The sequence below is a fragment of the Passer domesticus genome, chromosome 8 (assembly GCF_036417665.1).
Source record: "Passer domesticus isolate bPasDom1 chromosome 8, bPasDom1.hap1, whole genome shotgun sequence".
Taxonomy (NCBI): domain Eukaryota; kingdom Metazoa; phylum Chordata; class Aves; order Passeriformes; family Passeridae; genus Passer; species Passer domesticus.
Genome location: NC_087481.1, coordinates 33781518 through 33795141, shown reverse-complemented (window position 1 = coordinate 33795141; position 13624 = coordinate 33781518). Strand labels below are relative to the sequence as shown.

General features: G+C 43.0%; 1 protein-coding gene across 1 annotated transcript; it reads right to left on the bottom strand.

Annotated features, from left to right (window-relative positions):
- Positions 1-8353: 8353 nt before the first annotated feature.
- LOC135306410 (uncharacterized) lies at positions 8354-13454 on the bottom strand. Its single transcript, XM_064430287.1, has 7 exons — positions 13417-13454; positions 12577-12646; positions 12202-12281; positions 11670-11784; positions 10925-11031; positions 10591-10705; positions 8354-9740 (listed from the first exon to the last, which is right to left on the bottom strand). Exons 2-7 carry the CDS (start codon positions 12638-12640, stop codon positions 9553-9555), a joined length of 669 nt encoding a protein of 222 aa, XP_064286357.1. The 5' UTR covers positions 12641-12646; positions 13417-13454; the 3' UTR covers positions 8354-9552.
- Between the last annotated feature and the right edge of the window lie 170 nt (positions 13455-13624).

Here is a 13624-nt window from a genome sequence, read left to right as displayed (position 1 = left end):
TTCCTGGACAGCACAGCCAAAATATAAACTACTGAATCCTATATCATATAAGGTCTAGACAGACTCCTCTGTTAACCCAATGGAAACAGGTATGTAGAGGGGCAATGAGGACTCAGGAGTCTGTATGGCTCTGTTTCACTTTCAAGCTCTATTTTTATCACAAACACTTTACAGCTCACCAGTATCCGCCTGCCCCCATCAGCTCACCTGCCCAGTCTTCAGCCTTGCATGACTCCTATTGTGAAATTAACTCTGCCATGAGCACAAGGAAACAGGACCACAAGCATCATCTCATAGTAATTTTCCACTCATCACATTCCAGTAAAGTTCAAGAAATTTACAGTGATTAACATCAGCCTGAGAATGAAGCTGGACACACAGCCCACCATCACCAAACATTTAAAGCCATGGTAAGTTTTTTATTCTATCCTGCTAATCTCCAGGGGGTCACAGAGTTATCTCAGAATTAAAGCTATTTGCAGGTGTGTGTCACGGAAAGCAGCTACCTTCAGTAGGTACTAGGATGAGGACACAGAACCTCAAATCAAATGTTTGTCACTCTGCCTGAAGCTGCCACCTTCAACAACCCTGCTGACAGCAGGCAGGTCTGGAAACAGCAGTCTTGGCCTGAAAGGCAGATTGGCTCAGCCTTTGGGCACCAAATTAATTTCCTAAATCTAAATGAGACGGCTGTACAGCATCCTCTGATTTGTAGAAAGATGGGATTTCCCAAGGCTAGCAAGCATTTCTTTCAAGAGCTGTTTTCTGAAACATTTCTGAGCTTATTTTAAAAGATTAATCTACCCTATCCTAACTCTAAATATCAGTTGTGCTTTTTAAAACTGCCACTATTGGACTTATATTTACTAGTACTTGTGGATATATTCTGGACCACCCAGCATGCTGACAAGCCAAACTCTGTGATGTTCAATTTTCAGTCAATGGCATGCACTTTCCCACTTTTGATTGTAGGGCTACTTAATCCTAGTGGTGGTATTAGTAAAGTTAAAATTGTATTAATCTGAAGAGTTAGTAAAAAAACAGGATAAACAGGTTTCTGAGAAAGCAACTTAGCAAGGAATTTGATTTTAGCAAGATGAAATATTATTGTCAAATACTGAGAGATGTGGAAGTTACTTGTCAAGTTCTGCGGGGAAACATTCTGCCTTGTATAGTGGAAAACACTATTAAATTATTCCACCCATCCCCCTGACAAGAATTGTTAAAAAATAATTTTGAATCTATAAAAATATCCATCATGTGACAAATTATTAACAGCTCTTATTTTGCGTGAAAATACCCTAGTTAATATTTTTTTCTGCTTTGTAAGAAACTGAAAAACCTATTGCTGGTTGTGTGGCTTTGGGGTCTAAAGGGACATCCTTGCAATCTGAAGCTCTGTACAGCCCTCTGGATGTATCCACTCCACCACAGATCCCTCCACAGACTTCTTTGTTCGATTTTTAAGGCAGGCTGCAGTTTGGCCTTCACATCTTCTCCTGGCAAGAGCCAGATGCAGCAGTGTGTTCAGGCAGCAGGGCCACTTCTCTGGGACTGTGTAGTGCCACCTCCACAGCAGCACGGAGAGAGCCAGAGCTGGCTTAGCAAAGCCTCTGAAGAGGATTTACGTGCACTCTATATAACAGATACTGCAGCTGTGGCTTTTCAAATACTGCAGTGAAGCTAAGCTGTCAAGTAGCAAGTGGGCTGTTGAACGTACATAGGTGGAAGAGTTTGGTGTGTGAATAAATTTAGGGGCATCAGCCTTCATACTCTGAAGTTGTTCACAATAATCAGCTAGAATTAGTTACTTAATAAGATTACTCAATCGTGAGTAAATAAGATGATTTACAAGGAGAGCCCAAGTGGTTTTCTGGTGAAAAAGGGGCTCTGATTGTTCCATGCAGTGGCTGAGTCAGTGGCTGTCCCTGCAGCAGCCGTGCAGGGCTGAGGAGCCAGCTGTTGTTCTGAGGAGCCAGCTGCTGTTCTGCTGCTCCTGAGCAGTCTGTGTTCAGGGCAGAGCAGCTTCCTCGGGAAGGCTGGTGCCACTTTAAGAGCACGAGTGGGAGGTGGTGGAGGCACGCTGTGCAAACAAGGGCCGGAGCAGGCTGCAGGCTCACCTGGGGCTCTGAGCCTGCCCTGCCCCAGGTGGAAGAGCCGCCCTGGCAGCGCAGGATGGGCACCCAGGGAGAGGCACTGCAGCCCCGCAGCTCACCCCGGGGGCACTGAGCAGGTAGGGGGGCACAGAAGATATCCACATGCCTACTTGCAGGTAGTCAGGCTGAGAAAGCGAAAAATATTCAACACAAATTCAACTGCTTCGATGCCTTTCTATAAAAAAATAAGGGGAAAAACGAAATTATTTCTAATTCCGGTAATAGGTTGTCAGCAGGGAAGAGTTGAAGAATATAGAGTTCCTAGCCACATAATTAATTTCAGGTGGAAAATAGTTTGCTAAATGGTTAGAATTACGTCTGTAAGTAGACTGCATAAGGCAATCTTTATTCTCCTATTACAGTTAGCACACCTCTACCTTGTATAAATTTATTCAAAAGTGTTTAAAATCTAAATATTTCAGGACAGAATATGTCTGTGATGCAGATGTAGGTATCTCCTCACTGCTACACATTCAAGAATCAGAAACCTAACAGATATATGCCACAATGTGTTATCTATGAGAGCACAAAAGCATCTTTTTAGACAAAATACAAAAATCTGAATTTATATGTCCAGAAAAATATTATTTAAATAGCAACTGAGAAACTCCTCTTGCATTTTTAACTTTTAGTGTAGTCACCTCATTACAATTACTTTTGGAAGTGAAGTGAAACTAAGGGCTTGATCAGCTTAATCACAATAGTTTGCTATGCTAGTTTTGTCTATTAAATAGTGTGTCTTCATCATAATTTTTGTTTTAAAAATCTTCCCCCACGTTTCATACATTTAATTTCTGCACCCAATTTTCACATTAAGAGATTTTAAGCTTGATTTGTATCCTGCAGTGTCTTTACTCATTGAAAGACAAATACATACAGATTTTACTTAAAAATAGTCAGACTAATCTGCTTCATGCCTTATAAAGGCTGAAACATTTTAAATAATGAATACTGAAGTATTTTAATTAATATTTTAGTTACTTGTATAGGGAGATATTTATAACAAACAAATTCAGTGAAATTTCTGTTAGTATTTTAATGATTCTGAATGTTTTCAGACACTCTAGGTTTGAATGGCTTGGCCCTCTAGAGACCAAAGCAGCATTATAAGATCTTTCTAAGGTTTTACATGTTTGAAATGCAGCCTTTTCTCTAAGGTACCAAACTCATTATTTGATTTCTGGTTCTTACAGGAGTTCTAATTTTAACTTGCAGTGTAGTTATGTCTCCATCATCACCCTCTTCCCGAGTTCATCACTGTGCCAGATATCCAGGCCTGAGAATTGTTCCTGTTGCTACCATTTGCTAATTCTGCTTGTAGCCCACAGTCGGGGAGGTGGCAGAGGAATAATTCACCCTCGTGCAGTGGCACAGGGTCAGCAGGCAGGCTGCAGCAGCCGTGACCTCTCCAGAAAGCAGCCACGGCTGGTGATCCTGGAGTGTTAACAGGAAGCTGGCAGCTCACTCCCAGAACAAGCACCCAGGAGCACTTGTTTTCCCCACTTGAAGGGCAAATATTTATATCACTGACTGAGTGGAAAATGAAGCAGAACAAGTTCGTTGTTGTTGTTGGTTTACCCCTTTCAGCTTGTTCTTCCTTTAGAATAAGTGTGTGCCTTGGAGAAGAGTGGTCACACCCCTGCAGCGTGGGAAGTGCTAAAGCCACCGGGAGCCCATCCTGTGTGTGTGACTGAGCAGCTCTCAGGTGCAGACAATACACCTCATCCCACATAAACACCCATCTTCTACACCTGTTTGTAGAAGATTCTGGAATTTCAATATAGTCCATGTGGTTTTATCTGATATCATTTACAGCAGAATCTAGTTACAATTTTTATACAATTAAAAATTGTATAAATATATCACTAATAATCTTTAATATTTCAGATAGATTGTTTTGTATTCTATACAAATTTTATATTGTTTTTTACTACTGATTTTGTTTTTATCCAATCTGACTGTATTCATCTTCACCAAAGTAAGTGACAGAGCCCTGTCACTTGATTTCACAAAGACAAGCCTTTGACTGACATTAAGTGCTCTAGCTACTAATCAGAATATCTTCCTAGAAACAAAAGAAAATATAAATATTCACTGATATAAAACAGACATTACAGACTTCAATCCCTTCTGCCATTTGGTGGCTGCATTTACAAATTTAATGGGCTGTCAAAGTTTTTAAAACTTGTTTTTCTGTACTCAGAGTTCAGCCAGTAGTACTAGGTCTGTGACTTTCCAGGCACAGAGTAAAAATTATTATATGCTAGCCAATAATTCTGTAGTTTGGAGGCCAATAAATTATATAAATACATGCTAATTCAGACACGAGTTCCTCTTTTAGCTCCATGCAATACATTTTCAAAGAAACCTCAAGTGAGAGCAAGTTACAGACTGGGAGGCCACCACCTCCCACAAACATCTTGCTGAAGGGAACTTCTCAAGTTACCATAACTGAAGTTACTGTAAGATTCAGAGGGCTGTCTTGAACCTTCACACCATTTCTGTAGACTGCAAATAAGCCTTTTTTTTTTTTTTTTTTTTTTTTGCTATCTTCTGCATTTGTCTTCATTGGACATTGAGGAAGTGCAATTCCCCCCTCCCAGATGCAGTAGTGGGATAAATATGTCAGCGGTTTTGTAAGGTTTTCCTACTGGTAGTTCTCTAAAATCAAAATATTCATGTGTAACTTTGAGGGGGCGGGGGAAACAAGATTAGCAGAGAAAAGGAACTGTCTTTTTAACCTAGCACAGTTTACATCCAATAGAGCAGGCAGGAAAAGCCCTCTTCAATAGTTTCAGATGGTGGCAAGGGCTGGGGTGAATTCCTTGCAGAGGCCCCAAGGCAGCTGTCTCAGCTGCATCCTGCAGCAACACAGCAGCAAGACAGAGTAAGTCACTGTCTCTCTATATGTGGTTTTGCTCTTTTTCCTAATAATCAATATGTGGTTTTGCTCTTTCTCCTAATAATCAAAAGGTAAGGCTTCAATTCAAGCAGTTGAACAGAATTTTCTGGCTTTTCTCTATTGCAGCAGGCTGCAAGCCAGCACACAGTACATCAGCTAAGAGCACTAAAGAGAAGGTATTTTGTTTCCTGCTTGTTCTGTCCTCTGTAAGAGTTGTGTGCCATGATCTTAAAGTATTGCAATTGAAAAGTGAATCTTTGCAATGATAGGGGGAGCAGTGAAACAGTCCACAATCTAGGATGCATTTTTACAGGGTCTACTTTAGCTTGTATTAAATTTATGACGTTAGTGAAGAATACCAACTTCACTTCAAGAACTATATAATAAGTCTATACTTGTTTTCTCTGGAGAGTTAAAGGATAGAATTGTGATTTCACTAGGAAAATATCCTGTCCACTGTGCTAAAACTAAGCCACCTATCCTCACCCAACAGCCAGTGGGAAGAGAGGAATAACACCCAAGGCTGCCACAGGAAAGGTGAGAATATCACACAGCTGTGCAGCACAGCCCACACCAGCAGGGCCAGAGGTCAGAGCACATAAACACACACAAAATCAAGCAGCTGCTCTGTAGAAAACAGACACAGAGCACAGCCCACTTCAGGGAATGAGCCTGGCAGCATTCCAGCTCCAGCCACCCTCCTGCCACAGGTATGTGGCTTCACTGGTAAGAAGAGAGCAGCTGAGTGCTCCAGGCCTGAGCTAGGGGAGCTCCAGCTGCATCCTCTGTGCTTGTAAGATTTAAAATTAATCCAACTAGAACACAATGCAGCAGCCAAGGACATCTCCATCAGGACTCTGCTGATGGATAGCTAGGTTTCCTTAAGGATACCATGGCCTGAATCCACCAAGATTTGTTACTCGACATGCACTGGTAATGCACACTCTCTTTACAAACCAAAGAAAAGGAAATGAGCTAATGACAATTTTAACACTGTCATGTACACAATTGCTGGAAATTATTCAAATTTTCTACTCTGCTTAGACATAAATACTCTATCAACCCAGTTTCCATCTCCACCTTCACATAAAGGTGAAGATTTAGTAACAACACAGTAAAAACACAGTAAAGCACATGCTTGGACAAACCTGAGACCTCCTCTGGTGAGCTGTAGTCCCAATTCCCACAGTAAAGGCAGCGCTGCAGCCCCTCAGAAATGCTCCTCACTACTGGCAAAAGGGACTGGGGAGGAAAAAAAACCTGCTCGGGCCCTGGCACCTCATTTATTCACTGTACAGCTTTCAGGTGTGTGGGCCCAGGAGCAGGACTTGCCATCCTGATGATTTGCAGGTGTGTGGGTCCTGTGGCAGGCATTGCGCTGAACACTGCATTCCCTAGGACACACCTGTTAACACTTAGCAGAATCAACACCAATTAACTCCTTCCTAAGCACCCTGCTCTTTCTAAAGCCTTATACATGGAAAAAGATAAAATATGCATTCTGATGGCAGTTCAGTTTCCAGTTCTCCTTTCTGTCATATCCTTTTCTTTTCAGCTTTAGCTTTGATACATGTCAGTGTAGCAATCATTTCATGTAATGAGGTCCTTAAAAATCAAAAGTTTAAAGAGAAAGGCTTACCCAAGGGTTAGGAACAGTGCTTTAGGGTGGATAGGCTCCCTACACCAGCATCAACAGCTGCAGCTGAGCCAAGGGGGAAAGACAGGCTGATGCTCTATAGAGGCTCCTGAGGGCACACAGAGAGAAGGAGCAGGAGCTCTGCTGGGGTCTGCAGGACAGGAAATGGGTTTATTTTTTGGGCTGAGAAAGGAATAGGCCAAAGAGGCTGACACCCCTATGCTGGCTGAAACAAGCACATCTATTCAGACATAATTCCTGTTTGCAAGTAAATAACACAGCATATCTTTTGCTCTACAGCTTCAGACTCTTGACATGGAGGAAACGATGGTGGAAACAATCCTGGCCCCGTGGGAAATCCTGCTGGTCATTTTTGCTGCAGTGCTGGTCATGAGTGTGCTGATGCTGCTGCCCCCGGCCGCGGTGGTGGTCTGGAGGATGAAGCGTGCGCCGCAGATCTCGCTGCAGGGCTCCGTGTGAGCCAGCCCTGCTCCCACCGGTGCCCTGGAGGGATGGCTCACACTCAGAGCACCTCCCAGGGTCACTCTCACTACCTGTGACTCACCCAAAGGCAGTGGGTCTGCCTGCTGCTAGGTTGCTGTGAGAAGAGGGTGTGTGTGATTGTGTCGCCGTGAGCTGCAGCTCTCCGCGCTTTGCCTTCCGTGGTTTGGCTGGGCTGGAATTGCTGCTCTTGGCTCAGTTCCTGGGCTGGGCTCTTCTCTTGTGTTATAATGGACTGAAAGAGAAGTAAGGATAATGCAGCACTCTATTCCCTCTCTACAGTCACACTGTAAATATTACCGAGGCCTTTAGCTGACTGACACTTTTGCAGGTGGATTTATCCAAAGCATGCAGGATACTCTGGGGAGGCAGTGGTTTAGTCTGGTTGTACTGCAAAACCTAAAAAAAATAAAAATAAACTTTTCGGATATTGTTTAAAGAAATAAGCCTCCCCTGCTTCTGTTGTTTGATCTGGAAAGTTAATGGTTTAAAATGTTCTTAAATTCTTTCCTTCTGTATGAATTTTTCTCTCTCCTCAGCCCCATAGTGCCAGAACAAACCCCATCCTGGGAGCAGAGCAGGAGCATGAGGAATGGTCCTATGCTCAGACAGGCCAGACACCAACAAGAAGATAATGCAAACACACAGCAACCATTTACATGAATGAAATTATGCAAATGTACTCTGGGAAATAACACGATTAAATTTACTTTAGTTTTTAACTGTGTCATATTGGCTTATTGAGTCAACTCCCTGTCTTATATAAATAAATAAGAACTCAGGTGCTGGGAATAGAACAAAACTTCTCTGCAAGTTTTTGAAAAACACCCCAGCAACCCAATCTCCTGCTTAATATAATATAACAGATGATGATTAAAGCTTTGCAGCCTCATTCTTCCACACTGTGTGACACTCACTATGAGGATTTATGACCCACAAATGAAAGTTTCTGCTAGTTTACAGGCTTCATTTCCTCATGAAATAAAATATGAGTGACTTTTGTTGGTTGGTTTGGAAAATCACTAGAATAGATTAACAAAATTGAGAGAAAAATGGGGTTTAGCACTAGTAGAAGAATTATACTGCAAAGTACTCCAGCTATTTTACATGAGCATTGGTTGATAATGATTTGGCTGGAAAGACTGAAAAACATTATAATTTCATTTGATAGGGATCGTTTGTTTGCCATAAATAAATAAATAAATAAATAGAACCAAAACCCAGTGATTCAAAACTCATTATTTTTCTTTGAGACTACAGCACTTTTGTCTCCAACACAATGACTTAATTTATTGCCACATGGTTTATAAGCAGCCAACTCATCCCTTTTCTGGTGTAATTATCTGTTCCACTCATTGTCATATGACTGTCTGCTTCTGGGCCCTAAAGCAGCTGGGGTTATTTATGGGTTTTTTTGCTTCTACTAACTCGATTCTGAGCCTGAAATATAAGTATGTAAATATATATATCTGAATCATTTATCTGATTAATGAGGTAAAGGTCAATTTTACATCATGTACCACAAAACTATGCTGTCTGTGTCTGAGAGATCAACAGAAACAGGGAAAAGGTTAAAAAGGGAAAGGAAACACAAACAGATTAGCTGTCTGTCTTCAGATCTACAGCTTCACTGTTTGCTCAACAGAAGAAAATTAAAATATTACCTCAAGCACAGATTCCACTGAAAACCAAGCGAGCAGCAACTAAATTTCTTGTTTATATTTCACAATAAATCACATGCACATTGTTTGGGAGCTACAGCTCCACAAATAAGCTGGATCACCAGTGCTAAGCTGCCTTTGATCTTCACTTTCACTTAGTGCCAGGTGATCAATGGAAAGGTTTTCTGCTGCTCTTCTAAGCCCCAGTCAAGCAAGCAAGTGGATAAAGTATTATATCCCTACAGCCAGGAACTGTTGCCACTTACACAGATTTAATGGTCATCAGAGCAATGACAGTGATTAACTGGCAGCTGTAAAAGTGAGTAGAAGGACAGCCCTTTCTCAGTAAAGAGGACCCCTGACACAGGACAATTTCTGACAACAATCAGTGTTATCATCTGCAAAGAGCCTGAAGAAGTTAAGCCAATAGGAGGGCATCCATTAAATACTGCAGATTTTATTTAATTCCAGCTAGACAAATTAAAGCCATAAAAGTGGTCTCCTTTCTCTGAAACACCTCTGCCATGAGCTGCAGGATTAGATTCACCCTATACATCCGTACCCCAAGGTCATGACTATGATCTCCAGACCTTTAGCAAAATAAAAGCTGTGTGTTTACACGTGCTGGCCGTGATTTCACTGCTCTGCTTGTGCTGCCCAGGTGCAGCCAGAGGCTGGGCTGTGCTCAGGCTGCTGCTAGTGACCACAGGTGACACAGTCAGCCCCCTGGTCCCGGCGGGAGCCGTCGATGCCGCGCTCGCCAATCTCCTGGAGGAAGATGTTCAGCTGCTCTGCCTGAGCCTCAGGGAAGGCAAGCGTGTGCACACAGCTGCTGTTGCTGGGGAAATAGGCAGATTTAGCTCCACTGATGGCCACCTCAGAGGCTGGAAAAAATCAAAGATGGCAAAAAGTTAATAAATAAATAAATAAGCAGCTGAATTCTCTTAGCTTAGCTTCGTCCTGATCTTTGAACATGTGCTGGTATTCCAATTTTCTAAACTAAAGTCTCCAACTTGGAATAAAAGTGCCCAGATGATTTCTTTCTTTTATTAAGCCTTGGAAAACAACTAGCAAGTGCTCTAGCAACTAGGCATTGCTAACAGTAAAATATTTTCTATTAAGCATAGAAGAGGTAGGGTGGCATTTCTGTGCATCTATATGAACATTTACTTTTAAATTAAGGCAATAATAACAGAGTCATACAGCCTGTTTTGGGTCACAGATTGAGCAATGGACACAATGGGAGCAGTCTTACTGTCCTTGGGCTGCCATGAAGATGGCAGCACTGCTGGCTGGGGCCCAGCTGCTGGCTTTTATTGTGAGTACATACAGGTGTTGGCCAATTTGCTGAGATTATTCAACTATTGCTGCAAGATAAACATTTTTATGTCCTATTGCTGTCTGTCCAGTGGGTCACACAACCCTTGTGCAACATGGGGTTTGTGTTAGGGTCATCCCAATTTACTGTTTTTTTTAAAAAACAGGTCCATCTTCCCACAAACATTTGCATAAATGCCATATTTGGTACCACAAGATGAAACAGCAGTGCCTTCATGAGAGTATTAAATCTAATGTGTTTTCTTGCTCATCAGTTTGCCAGCTCAGCACTGGCTCTCACAATGTCACACATGACAAGGCTGGCACAAAAAGAGAAACTTTGCTTTCCTCCTATTTTTGAACAAAGGAGAGGAAGCCTTGTGTCCCCATGAACAGATACATCTGAGAAGCACTCACGGTTGCAGACTGCCAGTGCCTTTCCCCCGACAAGCTGTGTGGTCCAGGAAAACCCCGTGGCATTGCCACACATTTCATACAGCCTGCTGCTCCTGAGGAACTGGAAGTCATAGCCCTTGGGAAACAGTGGTGGGGAGAAAATAAACAAACACCGTCTTAGGGTACATCATGGTAGCTGTAAGGGGAAGAAACAGGGCAGGTAAACACAAACACTACAACCTCTCCCAGCCCTGAGGGATATGAAAAAAAGTACAGCAAGCAAAATTAGGCTTTACCAAATATGCATTTGTAAAGGAAGGAATACATGCAGCCATATATAAGGCAGGAATGTTACCTGGTTGCACATGGGTTTGCAGTACTGAGTGTTGTCAATGGTCACACACACCAGTCCCCCGTTTTTGGGGGGCACTGGGCGTGGGCATGGAGGCAGCTGCCTGCAAACTTTTGGGTGGACAAAAAGAAAAAGGAGTAAGAAAACAGTATATCAGAGTGAAAGTGGGTATAAAAGCTTCCCCTTCCCAAGCAAATTCATTGACCTGTCTCCACCAGCTGACACCATCAAAGCATGCATTTTTGCTTGTTTAAAACTTTTTCATCCCCCCACTTTTTTCTTTCTTTTTTTTGGCCACACCCACGGAATTTTCTCCTCACTTGTCACTGTGACTGCAGGGTCAGCCCCAGTTACACTTTAGAGGCAGCTCACTGTGGCATTCACAACACTGACATTCAGTGCTATTGTGGTCAAAACTACCCGAATATTTCTTGGAAAAATATGACTGGCATGGCAGCTCCAAGGCAGCAGAGAGGCTGTGGCTGGAGGGCAGAGCAGGTCCTGCTGGCCCTGTGACTGCTCAGCACCAGTGCCTGGGCTGCAGGGACAGCAGGACCCCCTCTTTGTGCTGCTGTGCTGTTCCTGTGCTCCCCGTTGCTGAGAAGTCTTTTATATTTTGCCACTCCTCCCCTAAAGAAATGCAGACACTTGGCTCATTCTGTAGTAGAAAAAGTTTCCTTTGGGCTTCTCCTCTGCCACTTTGTTCAATGCCCAGCAAAGGGGAGGGTTGGTTCAGGAGGGGCCTCACATTTCTCCTGAGCAGGACGCAGCAGATCAAGAGTTTCTTGCAGTGTCCAGGCCAGGGAATTGATTGAAGCTTTTTCACCCTTGGCAATCATTTCAGGCAAGCATTCTGAAAATTTCTGTGGAGATAGGGGAGAAAAAGTCTAAGTTGAAAAGGAAAGACTTTGGAACCTTAGAATTAACCTGTGAACATATGTAAATAAAGAAGCTCGTGTATTTCTAGGTAGCTACAGTTATTTATCTCACTATACTGCTTATATTCAAGCCACTTCATACATCTGGAGCAGGGCCAAACTGGAAAATATATCTACAAGGACACTTTTTGGACTAGCACTAGCAGGACCAAAGCTGTGGTAAGTCAGATGACACTAATGTTTTTCTGCTCTTGCGTGTGGCTCCCCTCCCCAGCACGTACTTTGTACATTGCCAAAGCAATTCACGAGTTGTGCTTGGCCAGCCAGAGCAGGCAGACACAGGAGGAGCCCACCAGCACAGGAGGGGGTGCAGAACAGACCCTGGGTCAGCCAGCCTCTTACCTTGAGACTCCCATTCACATCATCTATGGTTGCACTTTTGCATTCACTTCGATCAGCAGCAGCCCTGATTTCAGTAAAATCTAAAAGACAAGCAGAAGCAGGTACTTAGTTAGATCATAGTCCCTCCTGACACATGAACAAACCCCAAATACCACTTTTTCAGAGGAACTGTCGTTCTATCCTATCCCACAGTCTGAGTTCCAGCTTGTATATCTGAGGTGATCAGGGCTCAAATCTGAATAATCTGTACAAATATTGATTTCTTGGAAACAGCAATGGGAGCACCTGTTCAGGGCCGGGTTCCCAAGCAGGTCCTTAATTTCTCCAAGACCACCCCATTTAAATAATTGTTACTCATATTCAAGAACATCTTACCTGCAAGAAGAACCGCTAAACTTAGAACAATCAGTGTTTTCCAGGGGAGGCAGGAGCCAGACATTTCTCTCTGCAGGAGATCACAGGTTTTGTTGCTTTTTTTGTTTGTCGCTTGTGGTGCCTAAGAGCAGCAGCCCTGCAGCCAGGCACAGAGCTGTGTGCCTGTGGTGGCTGGTTGTTTACCAGCGCTGTGATCAGGGGTTAGGGGAGGCACACATTGCCCCACTTGCTGGGAAGCCCAAGGAGAGCTTGCCAGAACAATCTGGGGGAGGGCAGGGCCATGTCCTCGTTAGGGCACTGAGGCAGCCTGGCTCTGCTGCTGCCAGCTCCACGGGGAAATTTTCAGATTAACTGATTTACTGTAAACATGTTTAGTGTATGCACATTCTTGCATGCTCTGGCTCTCTCACCATCTTCCATCTGTCTGTGTTTGCCTCTCTCACACACACACAAACACACATATACTTTGATAAAGAAGACATAATAATGCCTTATAATAATGCCTTAACTAGTATGTTATGCTTTAAGAGAAAGCTCAGAACATCAAATCACAACAGATTTGAACCAATGGGTTATGGTCTGTATCCTGTAGCATCCACAGTTTTGCTTTTTTTTTTTTTTTTAATGAAGCCATGAACCTCATGTGCTTAAATCCATTTATGAGAAAAGCTGAAGAGGTAGCAAAGTTGCCACAAAAGTTCCACCTTTTCTACCCTGCACATTTACTAGCAGATTAATCCAATTGTCCTAGGGGTGCCTGACCCGTGTGTGAAGTGCAGGGCTCAGAGTCACAGCCTGTCACACATCTGCACACACTGCCAAGCCTCGGGCCAGCCTCACCTTCCTGCCAGCCAGCTGGGCACACACACTCCCCTCTCCTCTCCAACAAACCTTTAATGGTTGTTATTGTCATCACCTGAGCAGAGCTGCTCCTTTTGTCTGCAGGTGTTTCTTTTTGTTGAGCACTAACTTTCTGTTTTCATGTCATGTTATGAAATACATTTCTTGATTTCTTAATTAATTATAAATTATTTTAATTTAATTGTTT